Genomic DNA, 26154 nt, shown 5'->3' with positions numbered 1-26154 from the left:
AGATTTAAGATGACTTTTTCTATAGCTGCAATGATTTGCCGAATACAATATTACAAAGCAAAACCAATAGAAGCATAGAGAAGCGAAGAGAATTGCATTGTCGGACGTCGATCAATAAATATACAAGTGTTGAAATTAAAGTGTTTAATTTCAACTAAGCCACAGCCAGTCACGTTAAAGCAAATTATATGGCAAATGCAGGTCCGTACAATTGCGTAGATAAATTGATCTACGATACAAACATATACAAAGAAAAATATGAACAAAAATAAGAAATTGTAAATGTTACGCGAAACGAGGTATATGAAAAGCGATCTATGTCGCGTTAGGCTGCTCTGTCCTCTGCCAAAAATTTCAAAGAGCAGTCATGACTGGACATGATCAACTAGGTTCCAGAAAAATTAGCACTGGGTGCGCATGAAAAAATTGCTAATGAACGCTACCAAGTGTCATGGGTTGGAAATGCTTCGACGTGCGCGAGGTTGAAATTAAATTTGCTGCGGAAAATGACATAGCCATACAGCAAGAAAAATACATGTCCAGATAGGAGCATTCATATTACTGTATATGAAAAGAAAACGGGCTGCTCAGTCGTGCAAAAAATTTTGCAAGCTATTAACCTGTACGTAGGAACGGTGATAAAAAAGTATTCAGCGTATGTTTAGAGATTCAGGAGCGCCATACTGGATATCAACGATTTAAAAGAAGGCGCCAGGTAGCAGGATAGGAGTAAGAACACACATATCACTTTAGGACTTCATCGGCGCCAAACAACCTGGACATCTGGCTTCATATTTTTATTGGACAATAGCAATGTGTTGAATAGCTGCTCAAGAAAAAGATTACGAGCAAAGTTATCTTTGTGACAGAATATCTCGATTTGCAGTGTGCAAAATTGATGCCACCAGGGCTCAGTGGTTGTAAAATTGAGATTGGGAGTAGCTCATTCGTTTTCTTTCATATGTTTCCCGACACGTTTTCTATTATAAGAAGCCAATGAACACTGACACCAAGCACAACGTAAGGGAAATTATTTCTGCTTAATGAATGAAATGAAGAAACGATAAACGTTTTCTCATTTATTAAGCACAAGTAATTTCTCCTATTTTGTCCTTGGTGTCAGTGTTCGTCGGCTGCTTATAATATGACTAATAAAAAGCGGGCCCCTCGGTCAGCCCCCTTTCTTCTCGTTTCCGACGCGTTTTCTAGAAGCATAGCGGACATTTTTGTCGTTCGTACGGTGTGTTTACTTCTTCCGGACTGTTATGTAGCAAACAATGTGATTAACCCCATAGAAAATTCTGGTGCATGTAGATTACTCACCAATAAGAACAAAGAAGACTCATTGAACTCGCATGCCCAACCTGTTCACTAGGTGAAAAAAGAAACTGGAAATCGCTCCCAGAGGTTTCATCTCCGAATATCTAGAACTGAGCGCCTACTACTATTTCGAACAGTATGTCGCAGCAGCTGTAATAAGTTTCTTTTTATTTAGTACCGTTAAGTGTCGCTTTGTTTTAACATTACAAGAAACAACGTAACATTTGATGGAAATAAAATCCATCCTTTCCAGCCACTGCAATATAAAGTCTAAGGAAGCTGTGCGTTCTCAAGCAGGTTCCCTCGTAGCAATCGCTACGATTGGCCGGACGTCTCATTTTCCCTTTATTAGTTCTTCAAAAGTGCATCTCGAGTTTATTCACAACGTCTGAGGTTTAGTGGCGCTATTTGACACCCATATCCGTAATCTTGATAAAAGTTGTCAAATTATTATTTTTTTGTATCATGCTCGACAGAAGAGGCGGAGGCCGTACCCACCAACTATTCGGCCATATTGCAGCATAACAGGCTCGAGCGTCGAGTGTACCCTCCACCGCAACCTAAACTCGACAGAGAAGAGAGCCTAATCCTTAGACGCCTGCAAAGTAATACGTACACGCACGGAACGATAATGCATCGCCTCTACCCGACGCTCCACGGCTACCTCTGCCCACTTTGCAACGTACCCGACACTCTGGCACACTTGCTCCTGGAATGCCCGTGGCAGGAAGGCAGCGAAATGCAACCAGAAACGCACGCAAAACGAGCAATAGAAGCAAACGACCTATTCGAAACGTGGGAGGCCAAGCTAACCCTCGGGGACCTGGAAGACCAGCGACAACTCGTCGCCAGGGCCAAGAGGGCAGTCGAAGCCAGAGGGTTCCTGGACTAAGGAGCCCTCCCACTTTAGGGTGACACCCGGCCTCGCTCGGGACACTGTTTCGTTTAATAAACGTTTCTCTCTCTCTCTCTCTGTATCATGCTTCTGACAGCTTTTTCTGGAAAAAAAGATATGTCATGCAAAATAGTCTCCTCGTAAAGCACATAACTTCAGGGCCGGGAAGGTTAGGTTTCCGGTTCTGAGCCGCCCCTCCTACCGGCAACCGGACAGCGTGTGTGACGCAGAGAAGTGCGGGGCCAATGCTGTGTCACTTGCTGTGTCACTTGTTTCTATCGATATCGTTACCTGTCGGTCTTTAAAGACTCCTGTATGGTTCAACTGCGATACTAAATAAAAAAAAATTACCCATGAATTTTCTACCCTCCAGGATACACTCAAAGCTTTTGCTGTCATGGCCCCTGTGATGAAGCTCCGTGCAGCTTCGTGGAGCTTTTTACAGTTTCAGCAAGGAAAGTGTCTACTTCGGGTGGTACATTCTAACACAACCTCGAGCACTTGCTCGTAAAATTTGACGCTGAGCCTTCCGTTGTGACTGCAGCATAATAATGCAAGTTTTCCGTACACGTTGCGAAATTTCCCCGCGGTTGGCCTTTAACCGACTGAGACCTACGCTGGGAGCGATCTTGCCAAAGCCATAGACCACGTGTCCATCAGCGAGCATTTTGTCTGCTTGCGGTTTTGTATTGACCTTTAAGATGAATAAATAAATGCGCAAATACACAAATAAATAAATCAGGCAGAAACATTTGTGCACACCTGCTGTGTAATATCAGCACTGCAAAAAATAAAGAAGCGCATGTTACCTTCCTCTTCATCGTCTGCTCAGTGTCGTATGAGTAAAACAGCATTCTCTTTTGAGCACTGTTGATTCCGATCGATACGAGTTCGTTGGCCGGCGTGGTTTCGGGACTTTCACACGTCTAGGAAGAAAAGAGAAAGCGATTGCGAGAATTGGTCCACCTGAATAATTGCAACCGGGCGGTTTTTTTTTTTTTCAATGCGAAGCCTATAGATGCTTCGCTAAATACGTTCCTACTTCCCTTGAATAGAGTTCAGTTGGCGGCAAGTGGTGTTCTTGCTCCCTTCTTTTCTGTAGCCCTCATGTAAACGTTATCCTGGCCGTACCTGTCAATCCGCCTTGCCCTAATGTCGCATTGAGTTCTTTCAACGAGCCCTTCAATGTCCGACGTGCGTCTGATTACGTTCTCTTCCTTTATTTCATTCCTGTCATAGCACAGTGCACCAGACACCATCACCTTCCTTTGTTTCTAATTGAGAAGCTCCTAAGCCGACCGTGCATTCAGTTGTTAACAGGTTTAGATGTGTCACATAACGCAATCAAGATTTTTGTTTAGACAGACTTTATGTTTGATTTTCGTTCACAATTACAAATATTCGATATTCGATTCGATAATCGAAGGTTGTCTTTAACGATTATTCATATTAGATTCGATTCGAAAATTTCGCTACTCTAACACGCCTTTTAAGTGTTCTAGATCGAGCCCATTCATTCTTATCCATCGGAACTCACAGTCATATATATCGGCGGATATCAGGCATCCTTTGAACCGCCGGTGTGAGAGAATGCTTAAAGCAAGTAAATGGCGAGTTATGTGATGTAACTTAATTACGTAGAGTAAGTAACTGGCCGATAAGCCCTCTCAGCTGGCTAACACTCACAGGATTTACAAGAGTAGCTGCTATGGTATGCCTTAATTCTTAGTCGATTTGATAACCTCCAGGGTCAGCACAAAAGTGCCTTGGGAGAAGTTTACCAAAAAAATAAATCGATATATCTGCCGTAACCCGCAAAATGTTTAAGTCCAGGCTCGCAGACGATTAAGTGAAGGATTTCTTATTTCAGTCAATGTGCCGGTGCTGCACCAGATTGGGATGTAGCAGCTGGAACACGTGGTGGCACCGCCAGCTCCTCCGATTGGCTAAACTGCTGTGATTTGCGCAAGCCATGTTCTTCACATTACCTATAAAACAGCATCGAGGTAAAGAAGTTTAACGAGGGTATGGGCAAGAAGAAAAAGGCTGGGTACGAAAGAATGGCATACGGACTAGAAGTACTGAAAATCTACCTCTCTCCACTTCACCGCTAGGTTATGACGCCGCCACAAAAAAAGATAATACCACTTGAACCATAGTTGTCCACGAAACATATTTTTTCTTCTCGAAGGAAAAATGCTAGCGCCATATCTGCGCATTTTCTCCATCCAGCACCACACGAAATAGTGCACGGCTGACTGTGCATACGATTGCGCATGTTATCGCTTCCCTGCTTCATATTGTGCGAAGGTGTGCTGACAATATTCAACCTCACCTAGGACAAAATTCAGCTAGGTAGCGGTAAAGGGTCAGGCATATTAGCCGATTTTACTATACACCATCGTAAAAAATAACATATTTAAATTTATTTTTCTGTTTTGCATGTCAAAAGCGAACATGGCAGCATCTCCAAAAATTTCTGTGTGGGCGAGTAGAGGTGCGCAAGAGATTTATGATTAAATGTTGCCCTCTGAGGGACGAACGGCCCATCATTATCCATCGTACCACCATAAACCTTCTATTGTCTCTATTAAAAACGGTCATTCCGGTGTTGAAAGCGGGAAAATCAATGGAAGGCCTGTTTCCGTCTTTTTGCCTACAAATGTGAAACCCATCCGTGACATGAGCATGGAGGAGCACCCAATATCTACTAACAAAAAAGGGAATGTGTACAGATATGGTTGGCTGTTTCGCAACATTTTGCAAAACAACAAAATGGATGCCCTGAATGAAAATGTAACTGGTGACGAGACATGAATATACTGTTGTGATCACGAGACAAAGCAACCGTCTGAGGAATTAAGGCACAGGGATTCTCCCTGGTCAAAGAAATCTCGCGGGCGAACGTTGGTGCAGAAGCAAAAAGCAGCAGATTTTTATGCGTTAGCATTCATAATATACTTCAAGCACTTTCTGGGGGCTAATGTTCTGTGTACGTTTGTATATTTTTATCTATGTATGTATGCTTGCATCTTTGTATCAAATCATTTTGCCGCCTACCTGTGTCACTACGTAGTCAGTGGTCGAATGGATAACGTATCATGTGGCTGTGCTACGGTATCAGGGTGCGAAGCCTACCATCGGACCAACTTGAATCACTGATCACGTGGCAGTGTGTACATTCAGGCCGCTCTTCAAGGAACATCTGTCACGCCGACATTGGTGACTCTAAAAGCGAGACTGGGTAAATATACCGCTATTTGAAGAAACTCTTTTACGTCAACTTTCAGTACAGCGAATGCGCCACTCAGTCTGTGCTGTTCTAAATGAACATCTTTCATCCCAACTTGGATCCCTGGGTACGTAATAATCGGGCAATCGCTGGTCACAGCTTTATGTGTACATTGTATCTAGGTTTTTTAGGCTCACTTGCGATTGGTCCCCGAGGATGAAGCTGTTGCACTTCTTGTAGAGGGCATCGGTCGCTTTCGTGTATTTTTCCGTCATGTTGTAGATGACGGTGGCCATTTGGAACGAGAACGCCACAACAACATCGCTCGAAACCTGGAATTTGTTGGTGGCCAGCGGCAAAGCTTTTTCCTGCATAGGTTGCAGATGAAGAAGTGAAAGGAGGAAAGTGAAAGGAGGAAAGCGAAAGGGCAACACTCTTAATAAGGCGAAAGCTCTAGGCGTCTATGTTGGCGGTGCCCTTGTCCGCGGAACTGTGCCGAGACGAAAAATGGCCGACGCCGCAAAGAGTAAAAGCACGTCAAAAAAATTGCTAGGATGGACGTCACAATCCTCAGGGAGGTTCCTTTAAACAAAGTAATTTAGTGGCTTTCAATAGAAAAAAATCGTGCACTGTGAACTGCGTGGGAATCGAACCCGGGCCTCCAATGTGCGAGGCGAGCTCGCTTTCATTTTTCATTATTGCTACAATGAACAGCACAAGCACCGAATCAAAAATATTCGGTGAGCCAGTCTTGAAGAACTGGCCTCATTGTGTGAACGCGTTAATATTCGCATATGTTTAACAATGCTTCAATTCATGCTCTGCGGTTCGAAAGTGGTACACAGCTGTAGTTCTGCTGACGCTTTCTTTGAAATATAGCCGCGTCGGCTTCGCGTCTATGTCAGCGATCCGAACTGCCATCCAAGACTACCAAATACTGTGGAGGCATTTAGGGGCATAATGAGGTCGAACGGAATGTCATCCTCATTTTCAACTATTCAAAAATGTTATCCAAAAGCGTCCCCCGGCAGGCCTTTGTTGATGGCACGTTGTAAGATATCGCAGAAGAAAAATGCTTCCCTACAATCCAGAAATACATACTCGATCATTTCTGGCTTCCGATAAAAGAAACAGTGGGTCCTCGAGTGTACGAAAATTCCCTTTTCATCCAGATAAGTCTTCACATTTAGTGTGTTTTCGCGCAATTTGAAGAAAAAAAATAGTTTTAGCCCCTCCTGGTACATTAATACTTTTAACTTGATTAAGATAATTTGCCCATGGTCCGGCACAAAAGTGGGATCTATACAGAGGAACGGGTAGCACCACGTCATACAGATCGCTATACAGTTTCTTCCGCGACACAGTTCAATGGTAGGCCAATGAAAAACGAGCCTCCAGGAAAGTACACGGAAGGTAGACCTCATTTAGGTATCCGCCGAGGCCCCCCGCAATACGTTCGCACGTGACCAGTAAACTAGGCAATGGTCTTCCCAGTCTAATTTGACAAACAGCCCGGAGAAACGCGTCTCATACACCTCGAAGAAACATGAATGTGTTCACTAGCTGTCGTATGTAGAGGTGCGACAAAACCAATCCCCCGTAGCGCACACAACGAAATAAGTTGGTTCGCCATTTGCGCTCCCACGTAGATCCCCAAATGGAAACGGCGAAGACTCTATACACCTTTTGCACATTCGCACGTGAACTATGAATTACTTGCAATATATACCAGAATTTACATATAAAAAACAAAATACACATCGTTACTCTCGCAAAAAGAAGTCAGCAATAAAAGCACTCGAGGTTGTCTGCTTTCTCACGCAGTTCAGCGACTTTGCGCCGCCAGAAAGACTCGCTATCTTCATAATTTTTCATCGCCACTCCCAAATACGTGGGCGCAGTCATATCCCACCTTATATTGCAGAAAATGTTTGGGGACGCTGGCCAATATCCGCGCCGAAATCCCACACACTTTCCCCAGTTGATTCCACTGTCACTAACCACACGAAAATCTTTGACAACTTTTACAGCGTTGAGGATGCTTTCATGATAAGCACAAATAAAGTGCTATGTCGTCTGCATATGCAAGCAGATGTACTCCTGCTGCATGGAGACGAAGTCCTCGTGTGCTGGTGCTATTGATTATGCTCAAACAATACGATTCAATCTAGGCGGAAAAAAAGCAACGGCGACAGAGGGCAACACTAACGCACCGATCATTCCAGTTTGATGCGCGCGACCTTACTTACTATCAAGCGTGTCCTGCAGCATCCATATGCCATGGCTACACCCTCTCTTACAACGCATCCTACGTTCACGTGTTCTAGCATAGCCAACAATATGTCGTGAGGTACTCTATCAAACGCCTTTTCGAAATCTATCTGTAGCGTTGCCACGCTGTCAGAATTAGCGTCACAACGATCCAGAACAGAGAGAGTTTTATGTATATATGTAACTATCCTATCTTAGTACATTCTTATCTTTAGCCTTAGGTATAAGAACAGTGTGTGACGTAAGCAATTATGGTGGGAGGACCAACATATCAAAAGCCTCATTAAAGAGTGAAGCTAAGACTATAGCTACCTTATCCTTTAGAACCTTAGAGATTGATGTTTATACAACGAATCAGGGCCCAGTGGGCTCATCGCATCCTCGTGGCATGACAAAGATAAAATTATTTTTTAAGGCGTCTACTTTGACTTCAGTACACGAATATAAGGAACTGTGGTATTCATGAAACACTCTTTGCATGCATTCTTTTTCTGTGAGTTTCAAACATATGTTTCCTCTGTTCTGCATTTGAATATGCGTAAACACATATTATGCGCCAATAGCATTTAAATATTATAACTTCACATGCTATGAAACGGGCGGGATTACATGCACTTTTTCTAGAACTGCACCCAATGTCCTACGTATCATCAACGCACGCCCTGCCGACCTGCCCCCTGCGTGACCGACACATACATCGTACACCTATTCGTAAAGAGTCGCACCATACCTTCAGTCTGTTCTTGACCGTCTATAACACTTTCTTGAATTGTTACAACGTCCGAGTCTTTTTTATGTATTTAACCTGTAACGCTGATTTTCCCTCCTCCTTGAGGCCAGCCCTCTGATGTTTAATGTCACCACAAACATGTGCTTTTCAAAGGTAGCCATCTTTAGTTGTGTTATTGTTACGAGAAAAACCGTACGGTGGGCATCTTAACATGCACGCTGACATCCCACCCGGTCCTGACGAAACAGTCTTTACAACTTCTAAGTGTCGTAGCCGGGAAGGGACGACGAGTGTTCCGTTCTGTAGACACGGTGTTCTTTCCCATCGACGCGCCATGAACTCCGGCTGGCTAGTGCTTGCGTCATTGGGCGGTGGGCGTGGCGGTGCGGAGGGGGTGGAACCGCGTCACGAGTGTAGAAAATGAGTGCGTTGATGACATCATGAGGTCTACAAACGGTGCGATGTTTTCGCACTCCCCCCACGTAAGAAGTCATAAGGGTCTGCCATTTTTTTTTCGCTTCGCAGAATACAATTAGTTTATTAATCCCGGAAAAAAAAGAAAGCCTGATGTCAAACTTCCCTTTTTATTATTTCGTGCCATAGAATGGGTGCTGACACGTCAGGATGAGGCGCAGGTTTCAGTGTATCTTCTCGCATTTCGGTCGTTTGTGGTAGGTAATGTTTTGGTAACTTGACATGACCAGTGTCTTTTTTCGTAGAGCGGCGTAATGCTCTTTTTTTGTTTTTACAGATGAATGATTACCTATGTAAACCCTAGCAGACGATGCCAAATATCATGAAGTGACATCTTAGTGACACGGGAATGTTCAGGGAGGCTTCTCTCTGTACGCACCTTTGGCCAATGTGTTTTGCACGAGAACGGAGCCTCGTCTTACGACCAGTGTGGCCGATCTGGTGCTGCAGAGGTGTACTCTTCCATTACAGCTTAACCTAAAGGAATTCCTCCATTTGTTCTATGTGCTGGAGCGTTGATCAACACCACCTGTCACCGGTTTGATTCCCCCAGCCAGTGACAAACTTCGAAACCTCGGTATACAGCGGCAGGCGGTGAGGGGCTGGCCCACCATGTACATGACCCCCCCCCCTAAATAAAACCATCTGTGTGCCAGAAATACTTCACATAAAAAGACGTATGCCAACATCCGCCTGCCCTGCCCCCGTCCCCTGATTGAGTACGTCTTTCCAATTGCAACTTCCTAATCACATTGTGTACGTTGGCATTTAATCTAAAGTATTAGTGTGTGTATCCCCCCTCCATCCCTTCTGTAGGTATGCTTTCTCAATAACGACATCGCATGACTCTCACCGCATCATCAACTTCAACAAACCGGCCGCATAGCACCTTCATGAAACACGGTGCATTACTCTGATTACAAGGTGTTATAAATGTTACATATACAAAGATATGGCACCTCAAAAAGGTTGGCCTAAATTTCGATAGGTGGATGGCTGTAAAATTAAAACGCGTAGTGTAATATTGGTGCTCCAATAATAATATTAAGTACCTGCATTTGGCCATGTTCACCGCTAAGCGACGTGATCCTACTCTCACGCATCTAGATACCTTCTAATCAACTGGACGGGTTAACATTCTGGTTAACACCACAATATAACTACGACCTGTAACGTTCCATGGCGTGTTGGGACAATGTTTACGGTTAGTGCGAAATCGCTTAACCATGCACTCACGAATGTGGGCGGATATTTGCTGGTGCTCTTCAAGGCCGTAGGTGGCATTGCGATGCAGTCCTTCGAGCTGGGCACGGTCAAGACACAGGTGATGACGACCAAGATGTCCCTCCTGAATGCATAGCGGAGTTGCGAAAAGGCCACAAGGACAATTGAAACATCCGCAAACAATACAATAAAAAAATCGCAGCATCGCACTACGCATGCAACAGTGGAAGGGAGGCTTGTGCGTTAGAGATATGAATTTCAAATGGCTTCAGGAATCATTAAAGACAACCAGGAAGAAGATGTGATGTTCATGAAGAACTATTAACAACTGAAAGCCCACTTATCGAGCAGGGAGGATAAATGCGGGCTCACAAGAAATAAATTGAAGGCAATCGCCATCACGAAATCCCAAAGAAAGGAAAAAGTCACAACTAAACTATGTTCAGGTGAGGCAATGATACACGGAAGATATCGGGCTCACAAGAAATAAATTGATGGCAATCGCCATCACGAAATCCCAAAGAAAGGAAAAAGTCACAACTAAACTATGTTCAGCTGAGGCAATGATACACGGAAGATATCCGTCGCTGTTACCATAATCGAACACACGCTGCACCAAGACTCCCTCAACGCTTCATTCTATACTGTTTCCATACTTTATCTTTTCAGCCAATGACCGTATTTGCACAGAACCCTAGTGTTCTTTTTTTTTCGACACAGATGCTCAACCAAAGTTTCTGTTATGTGCCTAGATGTGAAGATATTTTGTTGCTGTATTGTGAGCGTGTTCGCATAATCAGTCGTTGCAGCACTGCCTGAACACATGCCACGAAGCAGAGGAGGAAATAGCGGAGCTTGAACATCAGAAGCGATAACGAACGCGGACGCAAGGAAAACACATATAGACTGGACGGACGCTAAACACGAACTGAAGGTTTAATGACGAAAAAAAAAAAGAGCAACCTACATACTTGCTCAGGAAGCTTCAAAAAGAAGCAGAAGGCAAAGTTGTCACTCCACAAAATTCCAGAACCGCATGAGATACGTCCTTTTATTTTGCATGCAAGACCCGCGAAGGTGCGCTCACACGTTGGTCAGTTTCGTTGATAACGCACAAGGCCTCCAATATTTCTCTATCTTGCCGCGTCGCAAAACTACACAAGACACGAGTCCCCTGAAAGCTAGAGAAATATTGGAGGCCTCGTGCGTAAGCAACGAAACTGATAAATGCGTGAGTAAACCTTCGCTGGCCTTGTATGCAAAATAAGATGGCGTACCTCAAGCGGCTCTGGAATTTGTGAGAACTGTGCCTTCTGCTTCTTTTTGTACGTTTCTGCTTAAGTATGTGTGTTTCTGTTGTATTGTTTTCTTTGCTTTTTTGTCATTAAACATTCATTTGACGTCAAGCGCCCATCCAGTATATACGTATGTGTCATCTTTGTGTTCGCGTTCCTTAGCGCTTCTTATGGCTAACTATTCCCGCTATAACCAACTAACCCAAACTTCTGCGATGAAATAGAGCACCGCCTTTTCTTTACGTCCCACAGAGCTGCCGAAGTGCTGCATCACGGACTAAAGATTAGCCCCTTTTCCGTATTTGTTATCCTCTACAGATTCGCAACTATTTACACGTCGGAAAAACCACCCTGGCGCCGGCACTTCTACTCACGGTATTCTTAATGAACTGCGTAGATTTAAGGAATAACACACGGATCTCGTTTTTTTTTACCGTTATACTCGGCAGCACACTCAAAGATTACAAATTTCCTTAGCTTCCTGAGAATTCCTGCAACAGCAGCTGTAATCATCCGTGTGTACTCAGCCTCCGGTAGGCGACTGGGTTGCTCGTAAGAACTGCCTTGCAGTTAGTGAGCACTGGAGTTGAGATCCTCGAAATTCAACTCTTGTCAACTCCTGAGAATGCTGAGAAAAGAACAATTCCGACTTTGGAGTGACTGAACCAAACGATTCCGCATCGCCAGTTCCACTAAATGATAACTTTCGCTATATTTATCTGCTATGTACGGTTTTGGGTCTGGTAACGCAAAACGTATCTTTAAGACCTAATTGTACACAAGTAATGTAACCTACCATTTCCCGCACAAGAACACACATGACTGGTTATCTTTACACAGCGCTATTTCCTGTAATCTTTCTAATATATAATGTTTTGGCCTGTACATACATACGTTAGCTCAGCTAAAGTATCCTCCCAATGAGAGTGGTTCCCTTACTCTCAAAACGGAACCTAGCAAGCCGGACCTTGGCTCTGCAACTAGCTGTTAGCAGTGCCGAGGCTTTGAGCTGTGAAACTTACGGATCCGCCGCGTACACCACTTCCTCTATTGTCAACCAGGACTTGTCGTCGTGGTAGTCAAAGAAGCCTACTCCCAAAATAATTCTTGTTTTTGTTCTCGCCGTAAACTTGCCTAGTTTCTGGAACAAACGAAAATGCAGTTACCGGTTATTAGCATGGGTAAGTATCGTTCTTCAAAAATATTCTAAGCCAGAGATGGGGAGGGATCGAAACCTGTCTCTGGTATAGGACGGCACATAATATAAGCACAAACGATGCCCGTCTATGGCACCAATGAAATCATTCTCTCGATCGAAAGCTCCTTTGCAATACACCGTAGCTAGCAACACTGAGAGCCCTGCGACAGAGCAGGATGACATCTCCTGCTAAGATGGAAAATTCCACCAACAGGACCGAACGACATCCTTTACTAGGATCAAGACAATCAACAGCAAATCAGGATGACATCCTCTGCTAAGAAAGGGAATTCCAACAACAGGACAGCACGACATCCTTTACGAGGATCAAGTTGTTTACGAGATCAATTTGTTGAATATCTGTTTCTATTTCTCCTGCAAGAAATAACCGCCTCTCAGATAATGCAGATCAAGGAATGTAATTACGTTATCTGCAACATGCTACCCTTAAACACTCCATACAACTTCAAGTTGACCGCCTTGTAACAAGCACGGAAGCATACATACATACATACATACATACATACATACATGCATACATACATACATACATACATACATACATACATACATACATACATACATACATACATACATACATACATACATACATACATACATACATACATACATACCTACATACATACATACATACATACATACATACATACATACATACATACATACATACATGCATACATACATACATGCATGCATGCATGCATGCATACATACATACATACATACATACATACATACATACATACATACATACATACATACATACATACATACATACATACATACATACATACATACATACATACATACATACATACATACATACATACATACATACATACATACATACATACATACATACATACATACATACATACATACATACATACATACATACATACATACATACATACATACATACATACATACATACATACATACATACACGCTGTTCTGAGCTCCTTCATGCTTTATTGACCTCTACAAAGTGAACGGCTTCCCAAACTTAACACACACTTATCTCCGCTTCGACACCCAAACACTTAACGGATCAATAAGAGATATTTCATACCTTGAGAAATTCATCCGCGTTGGCAGCATATCCGTGGACCGTGAAGGGCTTGTCGTACAAATTGAGGATGCCATAATGTATGATGTTCGACGTCCGTAAGGTGACAACATCCCTCCATAGCTCGGTCGTCAACTTCGCCGGCGTGATGAAGCTGCAAGGAGAGACAGCGCTCAAGTCTTTACCGCACCTTTACGGACATATGTCCAAGTCACCTCATGAAGAGAAGTGTGAATTTCGATTGGCATCTCTCTGCGCGCTCTCGTGCACGTTTTTTTTTTTGTATCTGGCCTCGAAGCTGTATTAATGTATTCTAAGCAGTAGTGGCATTTCCCATAGTAGTTCAGTTAAGCACTAGGCCATTTTTAGGAAAGAAGGAATAATTCGCCTCAACAGCTAGCCTGATACAATTGTATGGAGAGATGCATTGAATGCGGTAACATACGCTATACCATTTCAGCCGCGATAGCCCTTTCATTACGTACCCGCACACACATTCAACCTGGCCATGTGGCCTGGAATCTGTACAAACATAACCTATGCAGTTGGCCATTCGTTTCAATAGTACAATTATATAACATTGACCTTTCTGCAAGTACTTCGCATCCATAGTTGGTCTGTAGCCATTTCGTGAAGAGTCATCTGATATGATATGTCATTCTCTATTGCTACACCAATCACATGGACGCTCCCGAAGCATTCCCGCCGTCGTAGTGCTGTCACAGTATTGAGGGCGCATGTGTGGCCCGCGTGCGTGTTCTTTGAATGGTTCGAATGTCTCCACACTTGTAGAGACTTGTCACTTGTCAAGGATTCTTTTCGGCAATGCGTCTGGAATGCAGAAGCTATTGCGTTATCGCAACTGTCAGTCAGTCACATCATTGCGGTTGAGGGAAGAGAAAAAGAGGTACGAGATTTCTCTCCACGGTGCAGGAGAAAGCCACAGTCGGGAGCGTTTCCTTGACCCCGACAAGAACTCTCCTCGCAATCGGCCGCCCTAAGAAGCTCAACCACGGCTAAACGAACCGCTTTGATTGCTTAAGTATATATATTGACACGCGTACTTATCTTTATCAGGCGACCAGCTTTCGCCACCTCACAAATGTTATCGCACAGCGCGGGACGCGCCTGCATGCATCCGAAGTTTCTGGAAAGTTATCGATGCTTCTGTTCGGTTGTCTGTTGTCGCCGAACCTTGTGTTATCAGATTTCATCGCGTGACGCGAATGGCGTAGAACTTTGTGGAAGGCACGCGGGTCCCAACGATTAGTCTGGAACATTCGACGAGTGTTGTATAAAAGCCGACGCGCTTGACCCACTGATCAGATTTTCGACGATCGCCGACTTCGTTCGCCGCTATCGTTGCGCTTTAAGTGTATCCTGTTTTGTGGGCACAGGTTCGTCCAATAAAAGCTAGTTTTGTCTTTCACAGTACTGCTACTGTGTTCTTTAACGTCACTACCACGTGACATCTGGTGAAGGTGCTAGTGCGTTCATGTACCGAACGCCCCCGCAAAGCCGCGATCCAAGCCCGAAGCCCGAAGACAAAACTAACATCGCCGAAGACCAGCGTCCTAGCCGCAGACTGCAAGGACTGCCCCCAGAGCACGTACTTCTACCTGAGTCGACAAAGACGATCGTGGTCAAAACAACCCCAATGGCTGCCCCAGCGTCCCCCGTTATCCTACAACAACCTCGGGACCCACCGACCTTCCATGGAGCCGTGACTGAAGACCCTGAATCCTGGCTGGAGACCTACGAACGAATCGCGGCTTTTAACAACTGGGACTCCGACGACAAGCTGCGGCATGTATACTTTGCCTTAGAAGATGCCGCCAGAACGTGGTTTGAGAACCGGGAGTCGACCTTGACGACATGGGACCTCTTCCGTAGCGGCTTCCTGCGCACCTTTACGAGCGTCGTGCGCAAGGAAAGGGCCGAAGCCATGCTGGACGCCCGAGTGCAGCTACCAAACGAGAACGTTGCCATCTTCACGGAAGAAATGAAACGTCTGTTCCGTCATGCCGACCCGGATATGCCCGAGGAGAAGAAAGTCCGCCTTCTCATGCGTGGTGTGAAGGAAGAACTTTTCGGCGCAATGATACGAAGCCCACCGAAGACTGTAGAAGAGTTCCTTCGCGAGGCCACCAGCATCGCGAAGACACTCGAAATGCGGAACCGGCAATTCAACCGCCGTACAAGCTCTACCCACTACGCAGGAATTCAATCACTGGCCACGGACGATCTGCGTGAGACCATCAGGGCCATAGTGCGCGAAGAACTGCGCAAGGTCTTGCCTTCGTCGCAGCCTCAAGTGGCCTCGATCGCCGACATCGTTAAAGAAGAGTTGCACCGATCGCTTGGAGTTCCTAAGGTGCAACCAGAACCGCCACAGCCACAGCCGAAAGCGATGACCTACGCCGCCGTCACACGCAGTCAAGACCCCCCTCCGCGACCGCGCCAGGGCTCTGTGACGCCGCAATTCCGTCGTCCGCCGCCGCCGCCGCCAGCACGCCCACCCGTCGCCCAGCGCACCTACGCGAAGAAGACGGACATTTGGCGAGCCGCCGACCACCACCCGCTCTGCTATCACTGCGGAGAAGCCGCCCATGTGTACCGCCAATGCGCATACCGCGACTTCGGACTGAGAGGGTTCGCCGTCAACACGCCGCTTCCACAGCTTGGCGAGCGCCCACGCGATATTGCCGATTACCTCGCCGCTACTCAGTGCAGCTCTCGACGACCGTCGCGTTCGCCATCACCAGGCCACTACCTGTCGCCGCAGCGCCGACCATACACTGGCCCAGCACGGGGCCGGTCAGCGAGCCCATATCCGGAAAACTAAAAGCAGCAGCCGATGGAGGTGCGGTTGCTGTTCGTCGAACTGACGAAGATCCTCCGCCGCCGACGAAGACACCGAAGAAACTTCCTCGACGACAACGACACGCCGCCGTCCCGACGAAATCAGAAAGCCAAGACTACACCCATGAAAGACGACTTGACGACGCGACGTTCCAGCTTCAGTTCAACGCGACGCAGCCGTGATCCGACACCAAGACCCAACTGCAACGCCAGACAAAGAACCACCGACCTCGACGTGCTTCTCGACGGCCACGCAGTCACTGCCTTAGTCGACACAGGGGCCGATTACTTCGTAATGAGTGGACACATCGCCGCCCAGTTGAAGAAGGTTAAGACTGCATGGGAGGGCCCCCAAATTCGGACCGCTGGAGGACACCTCATTACACCGACTGGAATCTGCACGGCAAGAATTACCGTTCATGACCGGACTTAACCTGCCACCTTCATTGTCCTCCAACAGTGTTCACGAGACGTCATTCACGGCATGGACTTCCTGAATCAACATGGCGCAGTCATCGAACCTGAAGTCGAAATCGATAACGCTGTCACAAGATCAAGCGATACCGCCGGAGAGCTGTCGTAGTCACCACGCCTTGTGTGTGCTCGAAGATCAAGTGAGCATCCCGCCGCGCTCCAGCATTGTCATTTCGGTCGGCACCGAAACACCCACTCACGTAGAAAGGGGTCATCGAAGGCGACCAACGTCTGCTGCTCGACCGTGAAATTTGCGTCGCAAGAGGGATCGCTCGACTCCACGGAGGGCAAGTGGAAGTTATGCTAACCAACTTCAGCCAGGAGTTCAAGCACATCAACAAGGGCACGACGATCGCGTACATCGAGGAAATTCTGGAAACAAGCCATGCCTTTGTCCTCTCGGATTCAGCCGAATCTATCCCGATGAGCATTGTCCCCGAACCAGACTTCGACGTGAATCCAAGTCTTCCTCTGAGTAAGCAGCAACAGATCAGAAGTGTTCTCCGACGATACAAAGACTGCTTTTCGACGTCATCGAGGATTAGACAAACACCAGTTGCAAAGCATCGCATAATAACCGAAGAGAGCGCTAGACCACTCCACCAGAGCTCTTACCGAGTTTCGATGCGAGAACGTGAAGCTATTAGGCAACAAGTCGACGAAATGTTGCGCGACGACATCATCCAGCCATCGAAAAGCCCGTGGGCCTCTCCTGTAGTCCTGGTAAAGAAAAAGGACGGAACCCTACACTTCTGCGTCGATTATCGTCGACTGAACAAGATCACGAAGAAGGATGTGTACCCCCTTCCACGGATAGACGACGCATTGGATCGGCTCTGCAACGCTAAATACTTCTCGTTGATGGACCTCAAGTCTGCCTACTGGCAAATAGAAGTCGACGAGAGAGATCGCGAAAAGACTGCCTTCATCACGCCAGACGGCCTCTACGAGTTCAAGGTCATGCCATCCGGACGGTGCTCGGCGCCTGCAACGTTTCAGCGCGTCATGGAGCCAGTGTTAGCCGGACTGAAGTGGCAGACGTGCCTTGTTTACCTGGATGACGTCGTTGTCATCGCCGGAAATTTCGACGATCACCTGAGGCGGCTTGCGAAAGTGTTGGAAGTCATCAAGTCATCAGGGCTCACTCTGAAGCCAGAAAAGTGCCGTTTCGCTTACGATGAGCTTTTGTTCCTAGGCAACGTGATCAGCAAATCAGGAGTACGCCCCGACCCGCAGAAGACAGCTGCCATCGCAAAATTCCCGCAGCCAACTGACAAGAAGGCAGCGTGCGGATTCCTTGGCATGTGTGCCTATACAGGCGCTTTGTCAAGGACTTTTCACGCATCGCGGAGCCGCTAACTCATCTAACCAAATGTGATGTCGCGTTCAAGTGGGAAACGCCGCAGGCCAAGGCATTTCAAGAACTCAAACGACGCATGCAGTCGCCACCGGTACTTGCACACTTCGACGAGGACGCCGATACCGAAATCCACACTGACGCCAGTAGCCTAGGCCTAGGTGCCGTCCTAGTCCAGAGGAAAGAAGGACTTGAAAGGGTGATATCGTATGCTAGCCGGTCGCTGTCAAAAGCGGAAAGCAACTATTCTACGACTGAAAAGGAATGCCTCGCCATCATTTGGGCTACAGCTAAATTCCGCCCTTACCTCTATGGCAGGCCATTCAAAGTCGTCAGTCACCATCACGCATTGTGTTGGCTAGCTAACTTAAAGGACTCTTCAGGACGGCTGGCACGGTGGAGCCTCAGCCTACAAGAATATGACGTCACGGTAATATACAAGTCCGGAAGAAAACACTCCGACGCCGACTGCTTATCGCGCGCCCCCATCGATCCCCCGCCGCAAGACGAGGACGACGACGCCTTCCTTGGGATAATAAGCGCGGAAGACTTCAGTGAACAGCAACGAGCCGACCCGGAGCTAAAAGGCCTCGTCGAGTATTTGGAAGGGAACACTGACGTTGTCCCTAGCGCATTTGAGCGCGGGTTATCTTCGTTCACGCTACAAAACAACCTGCTCTTGAAGAAGAACTTTTCACCAGTCCGCGCCAGCTACCTTCTTGTTGTACCGTCAGCGCTGCGTCCAGAAATACTGCACGCCCTACACGACGATCCAACCGCTGGGCACCTCAGATTCTCCCGGACGCTGTCGAGAATACAGGAAAGGTATTACTGGCCGCGTCTGAACGCCGACGTCGCCCGTTACGTCAAGACATGCCGAGACTGTCAACGACGCAAGACACCACCGACAAGGCCAGCAGGATTAATACAGCCAATCGAACCTCCTCGCCGACCATTCCAGCAGATTGGGATGGATTTGTTGGGGCCGTTTCCGATATCAACATCCGGGAATAAGTGGATCGTCGTGGCGACGGACTATCTCACCCGTTTTGCTGAAACTAAAGCTCTACCAAAGGCAGCGCAGCCGAAGTGGCGAACTTTTCGTGGAGAACATCCTGCTGTGACATGGTGCCCCAGAAGTCCTCATCATCGACAGAGGAACGGCTTTTACAGCAGAGCTCACCCAAGCCATTCTGCAGTACAGCCAGACAAGCCACAGGAGAACAACTGCCTACCATCCGCAGACGAATGGTCTCACGGAGCGCCTCAACAAGACCCTCGCCGACATGCTAGCAATGTACGTCGACGTCGAACACAAGACGTGGGACGCGGTCCTGCCGTACGTAACCTTTGCATACAACACGGCGGTGCAAGAAACAACACAGGTCACGCCGTTTAAGCTGGTTTACGGCAGGAACCCGACGACGACGCCTGACGCCATGCTGCGGCACGTAACTGACGAAGAGAATGTTGACGTCGCTAGCTATCTCCAGCGCGCCGAAGAAGCCTGACAGCTCGCCCGCCGGCGAATCAACAGCCAGCAGAGGACCGACAGCCGACACAACAACCTCCGACGACGCTTCGTCGAGTACCAACCTGGCGACCGTGTTTGGGTCTGGACCCCGATACGCCGACGAGGACTGAGTGAGAAACTATTGCGCCGCTATTTCGGACCCTACAAGGTCATTCGACGTATTGGCGCTCTGGACTATGAGGTCGTGCCAGACGGCATTTCGCATTCACAGCGGCGCCGCGCACGATCTAAAGTGGTCCACGTGGTGCGTCTGAAACCCTTTAACGCACGCTGACGAACTTTCTTATTTTGTTGTTTTCTTTACTACGGGTGTTTTCTTTATTACTTTCGTTTGTATGCAGCATCGGGTTGATGCTATTTAAGAGGTGGGTATTGACGCGCGTACTTATCTTTATCGGGCGACCAGGTTTCGCCGCCTCACAAATGTTATCGCACAGCGCGGGACGCGCCTGCATGCATCCGAAGTTTCTGGAAAGTTATCGATGCTTCTATTCGGTTGTCTGTTGTCGCCGAACCTTGTGTTATCAGATTTCATCGCGTGACGCGAATGGCGTAGAACTTTGTGGTAGACACGCGGGTCCCAACGATTAGTCTGGAACATTCGACGACTGCTGTATAAAAGGCGACGCACTTGACCCGCTGATCATATTTTCAACGATCGCCGACTTCGTTCGCCGCTATCGTTGCGCTTTAAGTGTAGCCTGTTTTGTGGGCACAGGTTCGCCCAATAAAAGCTAGCTTTGTCTTTCGCAGTACTGCTACTGCGTTCTTTACCGTGACTACCACGTGACAATATATATATATATATATATATATATATATATATATATATATATATATATATATATATATATATTGTCACGTGGTAGTCACGGTAAAGAACGCAGTAGCAGTACTGCGAAAGACAAAGCTAGCTTTTATTGGGCGAACCTGTGCCCACAAAACAGGCTACACTTAAAGCGCAACGATAGCGGCGAACGAAGTCGGCGATCGTTGCGGCGATGACCTGTAATTCCTATAATTTTTGTCGCCCCATGTTTTACAGAGTGTGATAGACACATAGGTGGCTGTCTGTTAAATATAACTGACAGAAGCAGTTCCAGGCTATTTCACCTACTGAAATAGTAAAATGCAATATATATATATATATATATATATATATATATATATATATATATATATATATATTGCATTTTACTATTTCAGTAGGTGAAATAGCCTGGAACTGCTTCTGTCAGTTATATTTAACAGACAGCCACCTATGTGTCTATCACACTCTGTAAAACATGGGGCGACAAAAATTATAGGAATTTGCATTTATCTCTGGCAAATATAAAAACTCGAAATGATACAGGCACAAAATACAATGTGTGCCTCAAAGTGCTCTTGAATCCTGCCCACTAGCAGCAGTACGGTGCATATAACATGCACATTTGCTACAACGAATTTGAACAATACAACACAGCTTTGTACTTGTAAGTCTGCAGCATAAATGTATCACTCGTTTAGGTAATAGCATTGTCGAGGCTATGCGGAACGACGTGTAATCAACGAAAAAAACTTGCAAAATTCCCACAAAAAAAATCGAATCGCCATCCCGGCCCTTCTACATATCCTATCGTTCGATTTATGTTCGCGAAATTTGGCCTCAGTTGTAGTTATCCCAGCGTAGCCGTCTAACTCTTACACCCCTCATAAACGCGACTTATTTTTGTCGCTACTGTGCAGTGGTTGCGAGCAATAGCAAAATGAACACTAAGATTTTAGTAAATTGAACATTCTTCATTCTTGAAGTACGCCCATCTCACTTCTGAGTGAAACGTATCGCTTCACATGACCGATTTCATGAAGGCAGTACCGTCTTTGACGGGGCGTTTCAAGTGGGGGGTTTCGGCACTAATCGAGAAAGATTACTTTTTCCCTGGTTGTAAAGCTTGCGCCCAATAATTATCCAGCGCATGTTATTCGAGCAAGCGATTGAATAGATTTAATTAAGAAACGTACCATGACTGTCTGTACGATAAATAAATATTTAATTACTATGTAATTATGATGGGTCCCTAAAGATTGCGCAATCAGTATTTCACCTTGACTTGCTTTCTATATGGAGTCTCGAGCACCTTGGGATAAATTATGTAAATTTCACACACATACGGACAGACGATCCTAACTTGAGACTGAAGGTTTTTTACGAAAATGCACGAAAAGAACGAGGGTTCAGTAATTATCTGCGACGCTTGCACATAAAGCAGGAAAGTGAAAGTTTCGCAACGCATTGAGCTTACCATTTCCGCTTTTACACGGTATTTCACATCGGTATCGCGTGCATTGTTTTAGGGGCCTGGGAAACACTTAGATTACCGGCAGTACCACGCCCTATAACGCTTAAATTAGTAACTTTCTACAAAGGCTGCAATGAACCTGCACAGAATAATCATACATCGCTCGTCACTCGCAAAATTTTGTACGTCGAATAAACACAAACGCCATGCCCCGTTTATTTTACCGAGGATACCGGGGGAAAGCAGCCAAACACTGTGTATAAAACATAAGAAGTTGGATAAAGCGACCAGACAGTTACTGTTTTCAGGGTATATAAGCAACCTACACAGGTGGAAATTTTCGGTACATATCACCCAAAAGTGGCCCTCATTTTCTCAAAATACGAAATATCTGCTCCGTTTGCTCCTGCCGGGCAACACCTAATAGCGCAGCTCTTTTTTATAGGCAGCCTCAACATGAAATCGCCAATCAGAAGTGACACGTCTTCAGAAATAACTCAAGTCAGTGTTCCATAGATATTGAAATGGCTCTGCGAGTCCGACCAAGGTCATTGTTACGAGTATATTTACGATAAGTCCCGATTACACAATGCAACTCGACAGTTGTACCAGTAAGAGGTTCGATTATATTTCTGGAGGTGGTAAGGTACTCAGACTTCAACGCTGCAATGGACAGATCCGCTTGTTCCAGCATTTGATAATCCAACCATTTCCGGCCGTAAGGCACAGCAGTCGTTGCGACCCATCAGTGAAACTTAAATCACCAGCAAACCTTTCAGGACGCGACGCAACACTACTGTGTCGGCTGTGCGTAGGACTAGCATTCACTAACTCCTACAGCTATCCTATTGGAAAGGCGGACTCACCAACCTACGCTCAGTGCAAATGTGAAGAGACCATCAGTCATCCTCTGTGCCATTGTTCTCGCTTTGATAACCAACGTAAGAGTCTCCACTGTGCCTTGAAGAGACTGGATGACAGGCCATTTACAGAAGCAATGATCTTGGGAGCCTGGCCTCACAGTTCATTAGCTTAGAAAGCAGTTCGAGTGCTTCTTCACTAAGTGAAGGACACAGACTTCATTGCCCGACCACAGACATGCAACACCAACCTTGTTGCATGCGAAAGTGCGGTATAGACTCATGTTATTTCTCTCTCTCTCTCATTCTGCATTCCCCTCCCTACGTTTAGAGTACCAAACTGGACTCAGTCTGGTTAACCTCCTAGCCGTTCTTTCTCCGCTTCTCTCTCTCTCTCTCTCTCTCTCTCTCTCTCTCTCTCTGGGTGTAACGCTGAGCGGCAAGGATTTCAGGGGGGAATATTGCCAACACAGGCTGCGAGGATAATTCATCATCATCATCAGCCTGGTTTCACCCACTGCAGAGCAAAGGCCTCTCCCATACTTTTCCAACTACCCCGGTCATGTACTAATTGTGGCCATGTTGTCCCTGCAAACTTCTTAACCTTATCCGCCCACCTAACCTTCTGCCACCCCCTGCTACGCTTCCTGTCTTTTGGAATCCAGTCCGTAACCCTTAATAATCATCGGTTATCTTCCCTCCTCATTACATGTCCTGCCCATGCCTATTTCTTTTTCTTGATTTCTAATAAGATGTCATAAACTCGCGTTTGTTACCTCACCCAATCTGCTCTTTTCTTATCCCTTAACGTTACACCTATCATTCTTCTTTCCGCAGCTCGTTGCGTCGTCCTCATCTTAAGTAGAACCCTTTTCGTAAGCCTCCAGGTTTCTTCCCCGTATGTGAGTACTGGTAAGAAACGGCTGTCATGCACTTTTCTCTTGAGGGATAATGACAACCTGCTGTACATGATCTGAGGAATGCCTGCCAAACGCACCTCAGCCCATCCTTATTCTTCTGATTATTCTCTGGGCGTGGCTGATTATAATACTTTGTCCGGACCTCCCCCTAAGCCACAGATTAAATGTAACAAGCTGATTGTGTTTTCGAATACGGATATAGCGGTCCTCAAAAACTGGCCATGATGCAAGTTGCGCAAGCTGAGAAGTTTGTTAGGGCGGGAAATGGCCAGCGCCAGGCGTCAACCGCAACGCGAGCTTGTACGGCGAATCCCACACGTCGTTCGCTACAGGGCGTCCCAACAAGGCCAAAGTGACAATCGTTCTTGTTAGTATTTAAATGTGGTTTAATGGCGCTAACGCGGCTAAGGCTATGCTGCGCCAAACACGAGGTGTGTTAAAATCCAATTCAAGAAGAAAAAGGCTGAGTTTATCGATATTTTATGTAAAATGCCAGCGTCATCGAGAAATCTACGCATGTCAGGTAATGGGACTATCGGATCAACTCCTGAAGTAAACGCAGGGTGTAAGGTTATGTGTAGCTTATATAAATTGTGCAAAAGGTTTTGTCTGTGTACTTCAATATCTGTACGTGTCAGTAATATACGCATAACCTTTAGTGATTCTTGGCATTTCTCGCATGTTGCTGCATCTTCTTTCGCAAGTCAATAATTGTCTGTGAGGTGTGTGTGCTGAATGTCATAGTTGGCATAAAAGTACATCGAAGAACCGCTCCTGGTGGTTGCACGACTTCCAGTCACCAAGTACGGGTTTAGTAAGATGTAGCTCGTATGAACAATGGTCCCATTCGTGCTGCCATGTTGACGTTGAGGCCTTCCCAAATGCACGGATACTATCTTTATATGGAAATGTTGTGTTGGTTAGGCCTTTGTACGCTGCCATCAATGCACATCTATCAGCTGCTTCATTTCCCGGTATCCCAGCATGGCTTGCGACCCAGCAGAAACGAATCGAACTCAATTTTTTTAGGAGCCATCATGTTTTAAATGCCTCCTTTTCAATGGTTCATTCTCCGATTTTCGATGTAGAGAATAGTGTACTTAAGGAATCAGTGTATATGACTGTATTTCTGTGACTGTCAGTGACAATCTTTTTAACTACAACCCATACAGCATAAACTTCTGCAGTGAAATCAGAAGCATGTTGTGGTAAGCAAATACTTGTTTTCCAATTTCCCGTTATGGCCCCCAAACCCCCATGTTGTTTTCTTTTAGAGCCATCAGTCTGAAATTCCCCGTAATTTTGATATTTGTCCTGAAGACAGCGGAATTCTTGTATACTCTGTTCGTGTGGGGTGTCTCATTTTTTTAGATGTGTTAATGTCCCGTCACATACCTGTGTGAAATCGTACCACGGGGGCACGAGGTTGTGGTTTTTTTGGCAACTTCGGGGAATTCATGAGGAATGTCATTATCCCGACAACATTCCTCATGTGGCAGGACAAGAGGCCTAATTATGTTCGGTTTATTTGTATCGTGTAATCGTCATTGTCCAAGCGTCCAAACAGGGATATGGGTAGTAAAAAAAAATTACCGACGATTACGTTACTTCCTAATGCGACATTTGAGCGCAGCAAATAAGCTGTTTCACCTTTTCGATAGATTGAGGCAAAGAAATCGAGCAACATATGTATGCGCTATCACAGAATTTTTTGTTTATTTTTCACACGTATTCCTTTAACAAAGACTCCACTAACAGTTCTTGACAGTCATGAAGGAAGCTTTGTGGTCGGAGAAATAGACTGATATATGTTCGACTTGGTACACCAATGCTTGATTCTCAAAGACGAGATCTATACAAGTGCCTCGCGAGGTTGTCACAGCCGTGGGACGCGTTACGAGCGAGAGGAACGGCATGTTCTCCCGCATAAGTGTTAGGAAATTGCTGTTTGTCTTTATGTCAACATTAAAGTCCCCCACTACTAACATCGGTTTGGATCGATGGACGGTTAATGCGAGTTGCAGGAAGTGCACGACGTCTTTCGTGAGTGCGGTAGGGGACTCACGAAAGCGGTATCAGTCGGTCGCTGCTAGCGCTGGGGGGATGAAGGGGGGGCGGAGCTGGTTACGAGGCCGA

The 26154-nt window shown here is 46.1% G+C and overlaps 1 protein-coding gene across 1 annotated transcript in view; it reads right to left on the bottom strand.

Moving 5' to 3' along the window:
• The window catches only part of LOC135919748 (uncharacterized), a 45264-nt gene that overhangs the window by 2388 nt on the left and 16722 nt on the right, over positions 1–26154 (bottom strand). Inside the window, exons 4-8 of the mRNA XM_065453625.1 lie at positions 13733–13883; positions 12464–12582; positions 10159–10270; positions 5645–5815; positions 3025–3141 (exon numbers count right to left, since the gene is read on the bottom strand). Of these exons, the coding sequence (XP_065309697.1) occupies positions 3025–3141; positions 5645–5815; positions 10159–10270; positions 12464–12582; positions 13733–13883 (670 nt within the window). The remainder of the gene's footprint in view (positions 1–3024; positions 3142–5644; positions 5816–10158; positions 10271–12463; positions 12583–13732; positions 13884–26154) is intronic.

Source organism: Dermacentor albipictus, chromosome 7, assembly GCF_038994185.2.
Source record: "Dermacentor albipictus isolate Rhodes 1998 colony chromosome 7, USDA_Dalb.pri_finalv2, whole genome shotgun sequence".
In the NCBI taxonomy this organism is placed as follows: domain Eukaryota; kingdom Metazoa; phylum Arthropoda; class Arachnida; order Ixodida; family Ixodidae; genus Dermacentor; species Dermacentor albipictus.
The sequence above is the reverse complement of the archived record's forward strand: the minus strand, read 5'-3'. Positions and strand labels throughout refer to the sequence as shown.